This window comes from Aethalodelphis obliquidens, unplaced genomic scaffold, assembly GCF_003676395.1.
Source record: "Aethalodelphis obliquidens isolate GAN/ISIS:26980383/991018 unplaced genomic scaffold, ASM367639v1 scaffold42, whole genome shotgun sequence".
NCBI classification, from domain to species: Eukaryota; Metazoa; Chordata; class Mammalia; order Artiodactyla; family Delphinidae; genus Aethalodelphis; species Aethalodelphis obliquidens.
The window spans coordinates 10076014-10095408 of NW_020837986.1; the positions used below are offsets into that span (position 1 = coordinate 10076014).

Below are 19395 nucleotides of genomic sequence, written 5' to 3' on the forward strand. Positions count from 1 at the left end.
TCAGCAGGATCTTCCTCTCCATTGCTAAATTTGCTTAAATTCGAAAACTTCTGCAATGTTATGTTTGATTACATTTCTTTTTGCTTCCGTTAGCAGATGTTTTAAAACAATACTCTGCCTCCTAATTTGCAGTGTTTTATCCACGTCTCTTGTTGTCAAATCAGAATATTTTGGAATAAAATATATTGCTTTCTCTGGTCCTCTAAGCTTGCTTATGCCATTCCTTCACTTTAAGTAAAATTAATATTACCCAATTTGTATGCATTTGTCAAAACTCATATATTGGTAAAATTAAGATTTTTGCATTTCACTGTATGTAAAATTTACCTCATTAAAGAAAAAAAAAGAATTGTGAACTAGTAAACTCAGTTTAAAATATGCAATGCTGAAGAGTTTAGGGATGATGTGTACTGATGTCTGTAATTTTGAAAAGAATTAAAAAATTAAGCTGGGGCTTCCCTGGTGGCGCAGTGGTTGAGGGTTTGCCTGCCGATGCAGGGGACGTGGGTTCGTGCCCCGGTCCGGGAGGACCCTGCGTGCTGCGGAGCGGCTGGGGCCGTGAGCCATGGCTGCTGAGCCTGCGCGTCCGGAGCCTGTGCTCCGCGGCTGGAGAGGCCATGACGGTGAGAGGCCCGCGCACTGCAAAAAAAAAAAAAAAAAAAAAAAAAACAATTAAGCTGGATAGAAGGATGGAAAGAGGGATAGGTAGATGAATAGATACGTGGTAAAGCAAATATTGAAAAATGTTAAATTTAAAATAATTGGTAGGCATACATTCTATTCTCTCAACCTCTCTGTTTTATAATTTTCATAGTAAAATGTAAAAAAAAAGCAAACCTCAACTGCTCTGATGACCTATGTCAATCAGCTCTTTGCAGAAAATTCTGTGATCACTTCCACCAGTCTGATCCCATCGATTTATTTCATCCAATTCAAGTAAACAAACAAAATTTAGAGGAATAAATGGGATAATGTATAAAAATGGTTTATACACTGTGAAGAGCTATATAAACATGCTATTATTAGTTCTATGACAGTCAAGGCACTGAGCTTGCATAAAATCTTAATACAAAACACTATCTTGAACATAATTTTGTTCCTTCAAGAGTTCTCTAACTAATCTAGAAACTTTTGAAGGAAAGAGACTGTTTTTTATTTATTTGGTACTCGCAAATTGTCCACTGAGTGCCAAAAATTCAGAGGGTACTAAATAAACAGAGAATGAATCAGTAAATGGTACATTTCACAGATCGAACTCTAAAAGAAGAGGGGAGGGGCAAGATAGGATTAGGGTATTAAGAGGTACAAACTATTATGTATAAAATAAATAAGCTACAAGGATATATTGTACAGAACAGGAAATATAGCCAACATGTTATAATAACTGTAAATGGAGTATAATCTATAAAAATTTTGAATCAATATGTAGAACATGTGGAACTAATATAATACTATCAATCAACTATACCTCAATCCAAAAAAACCCCACAAACCTCTAAAAGAGTATTTTATTTATTTATTTTTATTTTAATATTTTAAAAATATTTTCTAATTTTAATTATGCTTTATTATTTGACCTACATGCTATTTATGATTGTATTAATTTTAAATACTTTTTTTTTTAAACCCCACATTTGTTTATTTATTTTTTTGGCTGTGTTGGGTCTTCGTTTCTGTGCGAGGGCTTTCTCTAGCTGTGGCAAGCAGGGGCCACTCTTCATCGCAGTACACGGGCCTCTCACTGCCCTCTCACGCGGGCAGATAAAAGAGTACTTTAAATTTTAAGTTATATTTTATTGAATTTCTGTCATTTTTATTTTCAATCTAAAATAGTGTTTTGCGGGACTTCCCTGGTGGCGCAGTGGTTAAGAATCCGCCTGCCAATGCATGGGACACGGGTTCTATCCCTGGTCCGAGAAGATTCCACATGTCGCGGAACAACTAAGCCCGTGCACCACAACTACTGAGCCCACGAGCCACAACTACTGAAGCCCGCACGCCTACAGCCCATGCTCCACAAGAGAAGCCACTGCAACGAAAAGGCCACACACCGCAACAAAGAGTAGCCCCTGCTTGCCACAACGAGAGAAAGCCCATGCTCATCAACAAAGACCCAATGCAGCCAAAAATAAATGAATAAATAAATAAACAAATAAATAAATAAATACATTTTGCAGGAGTTCCCTGGTGGCCTAGTAGTTAGGATTCCGGGCTTTCACTGCCATGGCCCAGGTTCAGTCCCTGGTTGGGAGACAGATCCTGCAAGCCACATGGCACAGCCAAAAAATAAATGAAATAGCGTTTATTTATTTATTTATTTTTGGCTGCGTTGGGTCTTCGTTGCTCCGTTATTTCTCTAGATGCGGTGAGTGGGGGCTACTCTTTATTATGGTGCGCGGGCTTCTCGTTGCGGTGGCTTCTCTTGTTGCGGAGCACAGGCTCTAGGCGCGGGCTTCAGTGGTTGCGGCACACGCGCTCGTAGTTGTGGCTTGCGGGCTCTAGAGCACAGGCTCAGTAGTTGCGGCACACGGGCTTAGTTGCTCCGCAGCATGTGGCATCTTCCCAGACCGGTGCTCAAACTCGTGTCCCCTGCATTGGCAGGCAGATTCTTAGCCACTGAGCCACCAGGGAAGCCCCTTGCACAATCCTTCTGTTCATCGGATGGACGGGGGGACAAATAAGTGGCTGGTGATGTAACCCTGCAACGGCTCATCTTTTAATGACTAACCATTTACAAATTTATGCAAATTCCTTTTGGATATGTCACTACAATGACACTGACATTATGGCCAGTAGACAGGCAAGTATTTGAAACAAATGCCAAATTCAATCTCTAAGTAGATTTATTAGAAAATCAAGCACAAAGTGGGGGTGGGGGGAGGGGCATGATTTGATCTGCTCAAATCAGGCAAAAGTCATATGGGTGGCAAAATTACCTCCATCAGTATGAAACGGGATAGAGTTTCTCATTGTTATGGAAACTTAAGGCGGGGCGGGGTGGGGGGAAATCTCATTGTGCCCTCAGTGGCTCGAGAATTGCTGGAATCTGTCTGGGAAACCATGCAAACACAGTGTTTGGTCCAGGTCAGAAACTTGGCCAATCAGGAACCTTGGTCCGCTAAGATAATATCTGAATTCTCTTGGAATGTTAAACTCAAAAATAGTAAAACCCTTCTATGTCCTTTTTATACAGGTAAGTTTAAAGTCTTAAAACTTTCATATTAAGGTTAAGAATAGTTTGTATGTATCTGTATTTAAATTGTAATGTTTAGGGCTTCCCTGGTGGCACAGTGGTTGAGAGTCCGCCTGCCGATGCAGGGGGCACGGGTTCGTGCCCCGGTCCGGGAGGATCCCGCGTGCTGCGGAGCGGCTGGGCCAGTGAGCCATGGCTGCTGAGCCTGCGCGTCCGGTGCGAAAGGGGAGGGGCAAGAAGGGGAAAGGCCCCGTGAAACCCAAAAAAAAAAAAAAAAAAAAAAAAAAAAATTGTAATGTTTAGGAGCTTCCCTGGTGGCGCAGTGGTTAGGAATCCACCTGCCCATTCAGGGAACACGGGTTCGATCCCTGGTCCTGGAAGATCCCACATGTCGCGGAGCAGCTAAGCCCGTGTGCCACAACTGCTGAGCCTGCACTCTAGAGCCCATGCTCTGCAGCAAGAGTAGCCACCGCAATGAAGAGTAGCCACCGCAGTGAAGAGTAGCTCCTGCTCACCGCAACTAGAGAAAGCCCGCACACAGCAACGAAGACCCAACCCAGCCAAAAATAAATAAATTAAAAAAAACTGTAATGTTTAAGGGAACTTGGCATACTAGAAATTCAAATAAAAAATGTGTGATTGAGTAATTGACTTGAGATTTGTGATTTTAATTGGAAAGGTATGAGACTACATTAGAATAGTTTAAGAAGTTTTAAAACTCACTTTGTGATTTTAATTTTTTAGATTTAGAAGAATTGTTTACATACTTCGGAAAGTTTTAAAATACTAAAAAATAATACATCATGTTAAATTGATAGCATACTAAATTTGAAGAAACTTGCCTAACATAAATGGGACTGAGTTTTTGAAGGGAGTTTAGTCCATTCAACTGGAATTTAACTCAATATTAACAGAAAAAGTGAAGATGATTCTAAAATTTTATTTAGTTAGATTCATAAATAAAACAAATTTTCTAAGTCAGTCTTAAAGACTCAAGGAAAACTGGATAAAATGCACTTACTATATAAGTTGAATATTAGTTTTTAAAATGCAAGTGTGAAAAATAGCATCCCCTGTCCATAAAAATCATACGTGGACATTAAAAAACTCACATTGGCAAAGTATATTTAATTTTCAGCCAAATTCTCAAAATTATCTGTTACCTCCCTTATCCCTGGCACTTAGTTATGCTGTGGTCTCCTCTTCATAAGTTTTAAGATAGAATGATATTCTTGGTGCTGGTGATGATTTAACCCAATGAACATCACTGCAAATGACTCGAGAACAAAATGATGAAAGGGCAATGAGTCCATGAGCCAGACAGAGCGAGAGAGGTTTTGCAAAGAGAATGAAAAGCATATTATGTTTTTAATATTTTCTTTTAAATATATAAAAATACTTTTGTTTTAGAGACTGAGTTTTCCAGCAGATGTTTCTTGATTGTGTGCTCACTTGCCAGGTTCACTCTGATATTCCTGGAACAGAAAACAATTTAAGGGATATTCAATACTCAAGTGACTTAGAGCTTAAATCCTTTCTCTTCTCAAATAAGAAGTCTAGAGGTTAAGGTCGAATTCTGTCATGTTCCCAAACAAAGAAAAAAATTAAGAAGGGGCTACCACCTATGCTTTAATATTGGCACAATTAACAAGTCACAACACTTAAAGGGAAAAGAAAGGCAAAGGCTAGTTTGTCTTTTCTGATATATTATGCGTCAATATAATGTGGTGATTTTCAACATTTAAAAAACGGACTTTCCTGGTGGCGCAGTGGTTAAGACTGTGCTCCCAATGCAGGGGGCCCGGGTTTGATCTCTGGCCCGGGAACTAGATCCCACATGCATGCCGCAACTAAGAAGCCCACATGCCTCAACTAAGAAGCCGGCAAGCTGCAACTAAGCAGCCCGCCTGCCGCAACTAAGACCCGATGCAACTAACTAAATAAATATTAAAAATAATAAAATAAAAAATGAAAAGAGGATCTGAGTTTTTAGGAAAAGAAGGGAATATTACTAATTATGCAAAATCTATTAACCCTCTTAAAGAAACACCTGAGTGGAAAGTTAATCCGAAATGGAAAGCCTCTCTATACTTTCCTCTAAATAATTTTGTTTAGAAATAACAGAAGTTAACTGTTTTGAGGATTAAATATTTGCCAGGCATTTTACAGCTATTACCTCATTCAATCCTCACTATACTATTAGGCTTTCATTCATTCATTCATTTATTACGTGTCCACCCGGCTGGGTATGTGGCTAAGCGCTGAGAATTCACTAGTGAGCATTATCGGCCTATGTCAAGATCAAGAAGTTAAGTAATTATACTATACTCTTCACAGGAGGAAAGGGAGGGTAGGCTCTGAGAGGTTAATTTACTTGCCCACGGTCACACAGTGCTGAAGCACTCATTTCAAATCTTTTGAAATCTTTGCCCTCAATCTTTGAGGGCATTTCAAATCTTTGCCCTCAATCATTAAGCTGTCAACAGACTTCAAGATTTTCTCCCTTAAAAAAAAAAAAAAGATTTTCTTCCTCAAGATTTGTTGCTTTTAAGTTATCTTTCCAAGTTTTTTCAAGCATTTTTATCTTAGAATTAAAAGTCTTATAGTCAATGATCTCTCTGCCCTCAGCTTTTTCACCGTGTAGACCAAAGAACAAGCGGTGAATGTACACTCTAACTGCCAGGCATCTGGGAGACTTCAGGGGCGAGAAGCCAAGTTCCAGGGGGATGGGGGACATTTTTGAAGAAACAATAGCAACCCCGACACAAGGCCAGACTATAAATTCGAGGGTCACAAAGCTGGTCCACTGTCAAGAGAAGCAGTGTTTTTTCACCTTCACTTTGCCTTTTTCCACTACTTCCAAGGCTGTTTTGAAGCTCGACAGTCGCCGCAGTGCCTAGTCCACCGGCTCCACAAAGCCGAGAAATCTAATTTTTTATTCTACACCCTTAGCTCCCTACGCCTGTACGTCTCTTTTCGACTTCTCTCTCACATGCTTTTCACTCCATCTTCACCCCGGCGGATAATCTATACATGAGCGTCTTCGTTTTATTCTATCGCCATATGGACTAGGTTGCTTTATGGCGACCTTGACAGACATCTAGACGGGAGGCTCGCGGGAGGGGTGGAAAGCCGTCAACGCTGAGGGAGAAACCTTCTGATAGTCGCTGGGAGGTGCCACGAGGGGGCGGTGACCACCATGCTCCACTCAACGGTGAGTTTTTTAGAAGATTGACAGGAAACGTACCAACCGTCTTTGCGCTAGCAACTTGAGCGATCTCGCGAGATGTAGACGCCAATCTGGAGGGGGGAGTCAAAAGCGCCTCTCTGAGTGGGGGATGGGAATATCCGTGGCGCAATCATTGCGCGAGATTAGGCCACGGTCGCTGGGCCCTATGGCTAGATCTCGCGATATTTCCGCTGCTCCGGACTGAAACTAAGAGCAGCTTCTCGCGAGAGCCCGTGCTGAGGGCTCTGTGAGGCCCCGTGTGTTTGTGTGTGTGTATCTCTGTTGGTGAATGTTAGTACAGGGAAGCCGCGGCCGCCATTTCAGAGAGCTTGCCGACGCTGTCGCCGGGGTGGATCCTCTGCTGCCGAAGCCGCCTTCCTGAACTCCCGCGCGGGCTCCTCTAATCCCATTGTTTCTTTTAGATTCTCTTGGGCCTATCCGCCCTCGGAGCCCGAAATTTGGGCCGGGTGGTACTGCGGCCTGGGCCTAGCGGCTTAACAGTAGCAACAGCGGCGGCAGTAGCAACCCCCCTCTTTCCGAATACGAGCACCGCTGGGGCCCCGAAAGCCCGCACAGGTAAGGAGGCGTCGCGGACCCCCGTATTTGCAGGGCTTTTCTGAGGTGTGGTTCTTTTCTGGGTTGAGGGGCACTCCTTAGGCGGTCTTAAGCGACGGGGTGGGGGGGGCAGGCTTTCGAGAAATGGGCTTCATTTCGAAGACCGCGCCCTTCTTTTTCGATCGGGTAGATTTCAGGGTTTTCGGGTGGCATGGGCTCCAGAGAGGCCTCGGGCAGATGGCGACCTGTCCCTTCGAGGCCTGCGACGACCGCGACCTCCCAACATGGCGCCAGCCGAATGCTGTCTTGGCACCGAACTCCTCCCAACCGAGGGAGTTTCCCTTTGCCCCTAAAATGGCAGCGCGGGTTTTTGCGCGGAAAGAGGAGCTTTCGTTCGATGCTCTCGGGTTGTTTTTTGAGGCATTACAGGCTTTTTAAAAATCGGATACTTAATCTGCTTTAGCGTGTTCGGTCTTGGGGACATTTCAGGTTTAATTGTCAAGCCTACTAAAGTGCGTCGTCCCACCTTAGTCGTTTTGTGGGGCGTCTCGGAAGTTTTGGAATATGTCCGGTAAGAAGGAAATTTAGCAAAATTTAAAATTGTTTACTCATTGAATTTTTCATTCTTATTCTTTACCTAGGCGTTCAGAGAAAATGGCAGACGATATTGATATTGAAGCAATGCTTGAGGCTCCTTACAAGAAGGTGAGAAAAAACAAGTCGGTGAGGTTTATCTATTTCTTAATTTAGCATTATTCACGAAACTACTGCTGAAATGTAAACTAACCTCCCCGGAGCCCTCTTGATTTATCTTATCAGAGATGCATTAAGTGTAACTTACAAAAGTAAATATATGCTATTGATGTAATAATATTGTGCAGTAGTTTCACTTCAGCGTGATGAATAAATGCCCATCTATCTCTCTTTGTAGACTTGCCTAACGATATCTCACCTCTACTCCCATGAATTCACCTTTGATTCCAGTGTGAACTGTCAATCATAAGGTAGTAATTGAGTGACTTATCGCTGTACCGTGGTCCCCTAGGTAAAATGACTCAACTAAGAATTACCAGCTCCAGTTTGGTATAGCAAAAAGGTGAATGTAGTGGTTTGGGAAAGCAGCAGGGGTCCAAGAATAACACAGCTTAACCAGTCTGTGGCAAGCAAATCTTTAAATAAGACAAGTCTTACAAGAAGAAATGGGTGAGATTTAAAAATTTATCCTATACATGAGACTGGTAATAGTCAATATTAAAACAGGCAGGTGATGATCTGCTCAGTTAAAAATTACCAAAATTCTTGGATCCCTGAATAAAACAAATTCTTAAAGCAAAAGAGGCAATATCACAACTTGAGTCACTTGATGACTGTTTTAACTGTTCTCCATATTGTTTTATTTTTAATTAGTCCCTGTCATATTTCACACACAAAACTACAAAGGAGTTATTTTGACTAATAATACAGTCTTTGACCCATTTCAGTATCACAATAAAAGTGTCTTTTCATTCTTTCACCAGTTGGTGGTGAAAATAGCAGTATGCATGCGTTATCACTGATGTCACAAACTGTAAGCTTTGTAAATTAGCACTTATACTCCTATAACTGATGTGATCAAACTTTAAAATAAACATTGCGCTAAACCTTTTAAAAATAATACATTTGTTTTTGGAGTGTATAGCTCGACCATGTGGTACCAATTTGGATGAATTCTTTAAAGCTTTGAATAGTGTATGTAGTTTTGTAATGCTTAGACTCTTGAAGCGCTACTTTCTATTTTAATGTTAAGATTCTGTCTTAGTTTAACATGGATGTAATTCCATGTAAACAGGTATGGAAGTAGGACTGGTCGATTATTAATTGACTTTCTTGGGTTCTTGGGAGTCAACATTACTAAAGCAGTGTGAATCCCTGTTTGCTTCAGGGCGAGATGTGTGACAGAGGTGGCATCAAGCTCTTACAGTCCCAACCCTCCAACGGAAATGGGCGAAGATCTCAGGAATGGCATCGGTCACAGGAAATCGATAGTGGCTGGCTGCTAGCATGGCCACATGGGGCTTAGGCAGAAATAGAGCCATGGTACTGACCAAAGGGGCCATAGCACATGGAATAAAACGCAACAGGACTTCATTCATGTTTTATAGAAATTCTATTTAACCACTTCAACACTGTAAATCTGGATAACTTACTATCTAACTATGTAAGAAAATAAAATTTGACGTGTTAATATGCATTTTTATTTTTGTATCTTGATGACTTAATTTGTAAGCAACAAAGTGGTTAAACACATATCCATCTAAATTTTTTTATAGCCTTCCATGTTAAACTGTAAATAAGTAATTAGTTTTAAAATTGTTTTGTATTTTCTTATTCCTATTCCCTTTACCCTTTGACAACTTGAAATGTTACCACTTCGTCCTCATGATGTTCTTCTATCAACCCTGCTTAGGATGAGAACAAGTTGAGCAGTGCCAACGGCCATGAAGAACGTAGCAAAAAGTAAGTTTTAAGAAGGGACTTGGGTTGGGGGGAGCTATATGTGATTGATTTTTTAAGTTGTATTCCTGTGGCTAAAGCATCAAACCCAAGGTTCTCTCCTGAAGGGTTTCTTTGCCTTTTTTAGAAAAGTAGGTTCTTTACTTTCTGGGATGAGACACTATTTGAGGATGTAAAACTGTGGACTCTTCCCTTAATTTCAGGAATTGGTGTCAGGAACTTTTTGGACACCTTCCCCTCCAAGTCCATCCATGACAATCTGCATAAGAGTTCTAGTGTTAGAGCTTGTCTTTTGTCTTAAATTTATTAACTTTGGTTTAATATTATTTTATCAATGTTATCAGTAAAACTGTTATATCCACTGAAGATAGTTAGAAAGAAGAAGGTAATAACCAGGCTGTGGAGAAGTATTGTTTGTCCTAAATTACTGAAAGAGTCAGAGCTGTGAATTATTTATGCTCCTTGATGCTCCTAAAGGTTCTTTTTGTAGTAATGTTATAGCACACTTAAGTACTTCTTAATGTTCCTCTTACATGGCTTTCGTCCTCTTAAGCTTTTTAAACTCTGACAGACTTAATAGTGAGAATGGAGTTTCAAAAAGCTATGAATATTTATGCGTGTCATTTAGGTTAAAGAAGTAACCCTTAATAGGAACTCTGATACAGACTAGTACAGAGTATGGTATACAAGAAGTCTAAATAGGTGTGCTTTATAAAATTTGATCCTGTTCTTGGAGTTTTCCTTCAGCTCTAAAATCATTTGAGTCTTAACATCACGTGCTCTGTATTATAAGCATTAAGACGTTTTATTAGCCTTCGTGATGTCATATTCAAACGTTCTGTCATGTTTATGACCCCATAATGCATAATGAAAAGTGATGTAGAATAAGCCACTTATTTGGTTCTTTTTGGTGCTTCCTTCTAAGAGCTCTAAGTGCTTCATAATATACTACCTCAATATCCTCACAAGGTAGGATAGGTTTGTAAGGTAGGTTAATATAATTTCATAAAATAGATGAGGACATAGACTGGATTGTCCAGGTTTTGCTACACCGATATTCTTACCCCTAGAATATTGTAATGGATCAAAATGATGCAATTTGTAGGACATGTCCTATATTTATTCTGTTTGGGTGGGAGTCTGTTATAGCTCCTCACTAATCATGTTAGGGGTATTGGGTTGGGTTTAGTCTTGAATTGTTATGATTTGAGGCAGTCAACCAATCTTTGCGTGGTGTAATGTCCTCTGATTTTAGACCTTTTACCAAAGTAAGTTTCCTAATTAATCGTTGTGATTTGCAATTCTGTAATCAAAAGAAAACCCAGGAAGGGGTAACCATATAAATTGAAATTATTCAGTCTCTAGATATCAGGCCAAGTGGATGGATAAAGATCTCACTCTTAAGTGCCAAAAGAATGAGGACCTACACTATAGGGCACATGCCTTCTTTGTTGTACCATTCTTACATGTCATTTCTTGCTACTAATACCATCTCCAGTTTATATTTGTTAATCATCCTACAACTAAGCTCATTAAGACTACCAGTCTTTTACAAGGAAGTTTAGCATTAAGCTCTCAATGACTGGTGCTTACTTAGTGGTGTTTATATATATAATGTAAAGAGTCCAGTGGGACTAAATAGAAGAATGGACAATTTAATTGGCCATAGGATTCTTTGTTTAAGGGAAGAACCTTTTCAAAACTACAGCTATCATCTAGTTTCTTTTTAAATGTACATATTATTTCTCTTGTCAGACTTCTCATTCTCCTCATTCTCAGTTAAAGCTGATAAAATAAATGACTCCCTTGGTCAGTCAGTAACTGTTCACCCATTTTTTTTCTGAAGGGAATTAATCTTTCAAATTAATTTAAAAGTTACCTAGAAAATAATTTTTGTATTTAGGCATAAATTATAAAACAAGCAGAATGTTCTTGTGTATTAGTTTTTAGTATAAATTAGGTCTCTTAACCAAAGGAACGTGCCATGTGCATTTTTCATCCTAAAACTTCATTGTTTTTTTAAAAGCCATTGAGTATTGGGATGTAGTTTTAAGGTAGTAAGAAAATGCACATTATGAGAAATTGAGAGTTGACTAGTACATGTTTTCTTTTAAAAAATAGTAATTCTCAGTACATACACTCAATTGATTTCAGGTAATAGTAAAAGGAACTAAGTTTAATATTAACGCAAATTGGTTGTCTATTAGCCTTCTTTCTGAAAAGCTATACTCCTGAGCTTGGCAAGACCTCAAAGTATGCCTTTTTAAGTACCCGCGCTTGCCTTCATGGGAGTATTATTTGTTAGTATAACCAGTTTTGCAAAGTCGCAACCAGCATCCATTCAGTTAAGCTCTTTTGGAATTTCTCAAAAAAGGATAAAAAACAATAAATGACACAGTTGAAATATATTGGCTACTGTGGTGTGGATTATCTATAAATTTTGGAATAAATGACTTTTCTATTTTTTTTCTTATTTTCCAGAGTACTTTGCATTTAAAATTTAGATCTTCTTACATGGAAGAGGTCAAATCCAGTTATAGCAAAACACCTTTACAGCAGAGGCCATATAACCAAAAAGTCCAAAGGCCCAGCCCAGTGGACCATTTACTTCAATGATGTTCAGTACAAAATTCCACTGCCACTAAAGACTTTGGAAAGTCCCTTTTAAGTTGTAACAGGATTTGACTATTAGTGTGGATTTTGATAACCCTTCTTTAGTTAACTTAATAAATGTTCTTTGAAGCTTCATCTTGTTATAGAGAAGTACACTGCTTTCTTGCACCCTTAAATTTTTGTCTGGGCTTTATAAAGAGGATTATATTTCTGAATGTCTTAGTATGTTGCTGTCTTTTTACCTGTCTGGGGTTGCCTTCAGATGTGGGTGGGGACTCATTTATAAAAAGTCCTAGGAAGACCTTAAGTTGAAATTAGCTCTCCAATTTTTGAGTCCTTTCCTTTGGCGCAATAAACTTTGGGCCTAAAAAGAGGTAATTTGGGAGGTTGGCTGCCTCTCTGCAATGGGCCATTATAAGCAGAGCAAAATTTTATTTGTCCTTTTTGTGGGGGATGGAGTTTTTACTTTGTCCCCTAATTGATAATATTTAGGATTTTTGATTATAGCTATCTCAGAATTCTTTAGTCTAAGAGATAGTTGCAGGTTTTTAGGCAACCAAGTTGGAATGTTATCTGTTGCCCTTCTGGGCATTGCTTTGATGACTTCTGTATAAGTAATGAGTGTAGCCTAATTTTCTGTCATGTGCTACCTAGCATATACATTTCTGACAGTCAGGTGGATTATCTTGAAATTTTAGACAAAGTTTCTGCCTCCTTGGAAAGCTCTACATCTCCTTGTGATTGGAGTGTGGGTTTCAAGATTCCAGAAGGTGGGTGTCTTCATTTTCTATTTTCAATGCACTCTAAGATGACCTGCTTACAGGTTCTCTGAGGCAGACTTCAATTGCTCTTGTGCTAACTTTGCTTTGATAAGGACTAAACAGTTAATTCAATTTCCAAATGATGTAGTTGTCAAAATGTTTCATAATCTTTTAGCCACTACAAAATGACATTTAAGTGGATAAGTTTAATTTGAAATGTCTTTCAATTTATATTGAAATATCTGAAGGCACCTCTAAAATTTGGGTGATGACAGAGGTACAGATTATAAAAATTATGGAATTGAGTGGGTGGTATGCTGTGAGGAATACAGAAATGAACAGGAAGATACATGACTGACTGGCTTTTTTACCTTTCAGAGCTTGAGAATTTATAAAGATTTATAAAGGTGTTGATTCTTCCTTTTGGTTGTACCCTACAGGCTTGTATAAACTGGCATAAAGATGGCATATTTCAATATCTGGTGTACTCATTGTAACTTGAAAAAGAAAGTATCTGAAGTGGTCACATTGAAGTCTGGGAGTGTCAGATTGCATTTTACGGCATTAGTTTTATTGTCCTTTGTCATTATTTGCAATAATTTTGCCCATAAAAACCGAAATAGTGATGCCTGTATGGCCCTTTGAAAGTATGTAATATTAATATGTGCAAATTGGGTCAAAATTGGCTTACTTAAGAGAAATTAGTGTATTTAATGGCAACTTTTTTATATGATCCAACACTAATACTTAAAGTATTCTATTATAACTTTGATTCTATTACTGTATGTTTTGGATTACAGTTATACTTAGTTGGCCAGATATGATAGAACTTTTAAATAAAGTTCACGGGACTTCCCTGGTACTCCAGTGGTTTGTGACTCTGTGCTGCCACTGCAGGGGGCATGGGGTTCGATCCTTGGTCAGGGTTAAGATATATCCTGCATGCTGTGCAGCATGGCCAAAAAAAAAAAAAATTTAAAAGTTCAGGTTTTGATTTATACCTACCAATAAGTTCTCTCCTTGTTAAAGCTTTAGCTGACTCTCAAGAAAGGTCATTATAGTCCCTCTCACTCAAATGATTCATTGTCAACTGGCTGCTGATTTTCAGTAGTAGAAGGCAAAGCTGGGGTGTTGTTTGCCTTACCTAGGAATTATTTTTCCATAAGTGATTATGTGTCATTGTATGATAGTAAAAATAGCAAAATATATCTGACCATAAAAGGAAGTATATTTTTTGCATATTCTTAAATCAGCAAGATAATGGTGACTTTTTTTTTCTCAGGAGGAAAAAAAGCAAGAGCAGAAGTCGTAGTCATGAACGAAAAAGAAGCAAAAGTAAGGAACGGAAGCGCAGTAGAGATAGAGAAAGGAAAAAGAGCAAAAGCCGTGAAAGGAAGCGGAGTAGAAGCAAAGAAAGGAGACGGAGCCGTTCAAGAAGTCGAGATCGCAGATTCAGAGGCCGTTACAGAAGTCCTTAGTATGTAACTATAATTATGATCATATTGGTTTGAGAGATTTTTCTGGGTCTACAGATAGCAGCGTAACAGGAGTGACTTGAATTGTGGAATTTTATTTTTCAATATGATTAGTTAAAAAGTATTAAATAAGGATTTTGGCATTGAAAAGTCCAGTAGAAATGCATTGTGTGGACAGATACATGTTTGTTTTACTAGGCATGCAGAACATTTTCTGTTACTCCATCTAAAAATATTACTGTGTGCCAATTCAAACTAAAGCACTAAAGTGCTTTTAAAAAAAAGATTTGATATTGTAGTGCCAAATATGTGAAAGCTTAAAGGTTTGTGAGCTATCACAGTATCCTTTACTGAACATAAAGTTTTTAAAGCTCAGATGGATACAAATTGCAAATATGTATAGTCAGTCAAATACATAGTTAACAATCTTGTCTGTGTGGCTGTTTTCAGCTGAAATGACAGACCAGTTGTGAATTTAGTGCATGCTTCTTGATAATGATCACACATCTTTGTATTTAAGGTGTTTTAATAGTAAGAACGCACTAAAACTGCTTTTGAAGGTTGAATCACTATGGAAATTCTGATGTGGTTAAACATGTTGGAAATGTTTTCGTTAATAGTAATTTTTAAAAAGCTAAAATGTATTAATGACTTTGGAAAGAGCCTTCTTGCAACTCTTTAAGCAGTTCAGTCTAACAATCCCTAGTGATTTATGATGGTCTTTCCTGTTAGTAAATATACTGTTGTAAACTGTGGGATACGTTAAAATTAACAGTTTTAACGTTAAAACTTGAATGGATTAAGATTGAATTCAAAGACAACAGTCCTGAATCAGAGCCTTGGCTCTTTAAATTGGTTAAACACTCTAAGAAACATTCTTAAGCTTTAGTTTTCTCATCTTTTAAGAAGGAGGTAACCACTGACAGGCTATTGAGTCTTCAATGAGAAGAGAATGTAAATTAGAGCACCCACAATACTGTTATTGATGAAATGTTTTGTTATTATTTGAAGCCAATAAAGTTAGTAATACTTGGAGTTCTGATTCAGGTTTTTCAATAAAAAGGATTCCACTCCTTGTTCTCTAAGGTCCTCTTAGCTGACTATTTTATAAACTTTTTAACAGCTTAAAAAGGACCACAATGTTATTTTACGTCTGAGTGCTTTATTAGAAAATATTTTGCTTTTTGTCCAATTGATCAAAATTTACTGCATTCTTTTTTACCAGAATGAACTAAATAGGGGGGAAGGATTGCTTTAATAAATTCTGAATATTATTATCTCTGATCAGTGATGAATACTTCAAGTCAGCCTGTGATTCTGGTCTGACTTAAACTCACTTGGTTCTTATGTTTGGTTTCAGGTGATTTTTAACTACCAAGGCAGTAACTGAAACTTTTATAATTGAAGGGGAAAGGAAATAGCTTATAGACTCTTATTTGTCCAGTAAATATATATTCTTAATGATCACTTTTAGTGTGCTTTGCAAAGGACCCATTTAATACAATTTTATTTGGAACTGCTTGGGTGTTATACGTGCACGTAGAGTCCATGAAAACAAATCCAAATGTGGATTGAAGACCACTATATATTTTCATTTTGCTACCCATCTGGTAAAGGATAGCAGGATGAGCACTAAGGGACATCTGATCTGACCTTTTAACTTAGTTTGGTCTTTCAAAATAAAAGGGCCATAAACTACTGGGCCATTTTAGAATATTGTAGACTACAGAATAAAGCTTTTTAAAAAGTTACTGTTGTGATCTTTTTCGAAAACACTCCTTTAATAATATCAAGTCCCGAAAAAAGAATTTTCCTGAGGGATTGATGAACTTCCTTCCTTCACATCTTTACCATGGACTATTTTGTCGAAAAGAACTGAGGTGTGTGACATGCTACATATGCTTATATGCAGTCTTGGAGACTTACTGTTAAATGAAAAAGTTGGGAGTTTCATGATTATGGAAAGAATTAGTTCCTTTATATTTTAAAAGAAACTCCTCAAGGGAATTCCCTGGTTAGGACTCTGCGTTTTCACTGCCTGGGGCCTGGGTTCAGTCCCTGGTTGAGGAACTAAGATCCCACAAGCCATGCGGTGTGGCCTGAAAAAATAAAAATAAAAAAAGAGTTCCTCAAACAAGAAGACATACATGAATATTGTATATGTATGTATATATGAGCACATGTATATTCCTTAGGAAGGATCTGCAAAGATGCACACCAAATTGTTAATTATAGTTAGTCCTGGTGTGAGGGAAGTTCAGGATAATTTTCACTTTGTGTCTTTTTTTTCCCCCTAAATCTCAGGAACGTATTCATAAATATGTAGTTCAAGAGAACTAGACTGAAAATTGAGCATTTTCAGAATATTAAAAATCTTGAGGCTGTAACCTTTGGTCTTGGCACCTCTCAGTGGTCCAGGATGGATAACTGTAAGAGCAGTTTGCCTGGGATAGAGTTAAGAGAAGAAAAAGTCTCTTTATTTCCTCTTCATAATTGAGGTGGAAAACAAGCAGCCTAAACAATGTTAAACTTGCTGGAGAGCGCATGAACGCGATCTTAGCAAGACCCTAACCCTGTAACTAGTGTAATTTTGTGTTTCCTTTTTAGCTCCGGACCAAAATTTAACAGTGCCATCCGAGGAAAGATTGGGTTGCCTCATAGCATCAAATTAAGGTTTTTAAACATACTTCTGAATTGTTTAAATTGTTTTTCAAGGAACTAACGTGGTGTACTTGTTTGGGTAACTTTTGAAACTTTTTAACTTGCAGCAGACGACGCTCCCGAAGCAAAAGTCCATTCAGAAAAGACAAGAGCCCAGTGAGGTAACTGTTGTCCCTATTTCTTTTGTTTTGTACTTTTAGCTTTTATAAAGTTTTTACAACTTATGTTACTGCTAAATTTAATGACAAATAGTAATTTGGATCATATTAAATCTTGATTCATTTTGCAGTTATAGTATTATTAATTTTTAAAAGATTTATTTAGTTTTGGCTGAGTTGGGTCTTCATTGCTGCACGCGGGCTTTCTCTGGTGGGGACAAGCGGGGGCTACTCTTCGTTGTGGTGCACGGGCTTCTCATCACGGTGGCCTCTCGTTGCGGAGCACGGCCTCTAGGCGTGAGGGCTTCAGTAGTTGTGGCTCACGGGCTCTAGAGCGCAGGCTCAGTAGTTGTGGCGCACGGGCTTAGTTGCTCTGCAGCATGTGGGATCTTCCCAGACCAGGGCTCAAACCCATGTCCCCTGCATTGGCAGGCGGATTCTTAACCACTGCGCCACCAGGGAAGTCCAATTCTAGTGTTATTATTACTATTTTTCTTTTTTTTCTTTTTTCTTTTTTTTTTTTTTTTGCGGTACGCGGGCCTCTCACTGTTGTGGCCTCTCCCGTTGCGGAGCACAGGCTCCGGATGCGCAGGCTCAGCGGCCATGGCTCACGGGCCTGGCCGCTCGGCGGCATGTGGGATCTTCCCGGACCAGGGCACGAACCCGTGTCCCCTGCATCGGCAGGCAGACTCTCAACCACTGCGCCACTAGGGAAGCCCCCAATTCTAGTATTATTAATGTGAATTTCTAAGTTTTCAATAACTTGCATGTGAGAAGAACAGAGCAGAAATTTCCACTTTAATGTGTAGATGTTACATGTGCTTTTATTTCCCTTTTATAGTAGCTAAAAATTTTTTTTAACATCTTTATTGGAGTATAATTGCTTTACAGTGGTGTGTTAGTTTCTGCTTTATAACAAAGTGAATCAGTTATGCGTATACATACGTTCCCATATCTCTTCCCTTTTGCGTCTCCCACACTCCCTATCCCACCCCTCTATGTGGTCACAAAGCACCGAGCTGAACTCCCTGTGCCATGCAGCTGCTTCCCACTAGCTAGCTATTTTATGTTTGGTAGTGTATATATGTCCATGCCACTCTCTCACTTTGTCACAGCTTACCCTTCCCCCTCCCCATATCCTCAAGTCCATTCTTTAGTAGGTCTGTGTCTTTATTCCCGTCTTACCCTTAGGTTCTTTGTGACCTTTTTTTTTTCCTTAGATTCCATATATATGTGTTAGCATACGGTATTTGTTTTTCTTTTTCTGACTTCACTCTGTATGACAGACTCTAGGTCCATCCACCTCACTACAAATAACTCAATTTCGTTTCTTTTTATGGCTGAGTATATTCTCTTGTATGTATGTGCCACATCTTCTTTATCCATTAATCTGATGATGGACGCTTAGGTTGTTTCCATCTCCTGGCTATTGTAAATAGAGCTGCAATGAACATTGTGGTACATGACTCCTTTTGAATTACGGTTTTCTCAAGGTATATGCCCAGTAGTGGGATTGTTGGGTCGTATGGTAGTTATATTTGTAGTTTTTTAAGGAACCTCCATACTGTTTTTCATAGTGGCTGTATCAATTTACGTTCCCACCAGCAGTGCAAGAGTGTTCCCTTTTCTCCACACCCTCTCCAGCATTTATTGTTTCTAGATTTTTTGATGATGGCCATTCTGACTGGTGTGAGGTGATATCTCATTGTAGTTTTGATTTGCATTTCTCTAATGATTAATGATGTTGAGCATTCTTTCATGTGTTGGCAGTGTGTCTAAAATTTTTTAATGGTAGCTGTAGAAAACTTTAGCCTTGACTCACCTTTGGAGTTAATAAATTTTAAGTTATTGAAATAACTTCTTGTGGGAAAGTAGTTGAAATAGTCATGAGTTTTATCATTTGGCTCCATTAACTTGAGAAAAGTATTTAATTTCCAAAATCGTAACCGAGTTGACTTGATTTCAAGTAGTAATATTATGTTTTTGAGTGTTTCTGTGAGGTATTTTACTCTTAAAAAAAGATAAGACTGATCTATCCAGTCTACCATTTTGGTTCAAGGAATGTTTTGTTAACATGATAGCATTGTTTTTTTGTTCTGGCTTCCCTTAAAAGGTACCTTTTAACTTTTGAGTCTATCTTCTTGTTTGACGTATTCTAACCCTAGGATTTAGTGATAGCCTTAATGTTCTTAAAGGCGCTCTTCGTAACAGATACTGAGTTTTTGTTTAATATTTAGTTTTCTTTCATGGGAAAACT

At 38.7% G+C, this 19395-nt stretch overlaps 1 protein-coding gene and 1 long non-coding RNA gene across 15 annotated transcripts in view; one reads left to right on the forward strand and one right to left on the reverse strand.

The window, feature by feature from the left end:
- Window positions 1-608: 608 nt before the first annotated feature.
- On the reverse strand, window positions 609-6314 carry LOC113605253 (uncharacterized). 2 transcript variants are annotated; one of them, XR_003427126.1, is made up of 3 exons: window positions 6027-6314; window positions 4593-4668; window positions 609-639 (listed from the first exon to the last, which is right to left on the reverse strand). It is a non-coding gene; the product is annotated as an uncharacterized LOC113605253 (long non-coding RNA). The 2 variants fall into 2 exon arrangements; XR_003427125.1 differs by lacking the exon at window positions 609-639 and having other exon boundaries at window positions 4543-4668.
- A 185-nt stretch (window positions 6315-6499) lies between these two features.
- The window catches only part of RBM39 (RNA binding motif protein 39), a 30634-nt gene continuing 17738 nt past the window's right edge, over window positions 6500-19395 (forward strand). For 2 of the 13 annotated variants that reach the window (XM_027078418.1, XM_027078420.1), the window contains exons 1-6: window positions 6500-6998; window positions 7619-7700; window positions 9424-9473; window positions 14127-14321; window positions 16927-16992; window positions 17088-17141. In XM_027078418.1, coding sequence (XP_026934219.1) covers window positions 7632-7700; window positions 9424-9473; window positions 14127-14321; window positions 16927-16992; window positions 17088-17141 — 434 coding nt within the window. In that variant the 5' untranslated portion in view covers window positions 6500-6998; window positions 7619-7631. Of the gene's footprint in view, window positions 6999-7618; window positions 7701-7908; window positions 7982-8898; window positions 9474-12781; window positions 12854-14126; window positions 14322-16926; window positions 16993-17087; window positions 17142-19395 lie in introns of those variants that run through there. The other 11 variants (XM_027078419.1, XM_027078421.1, XM_027078422.1 and 8 more) reach the window with 8 other exon arrangements.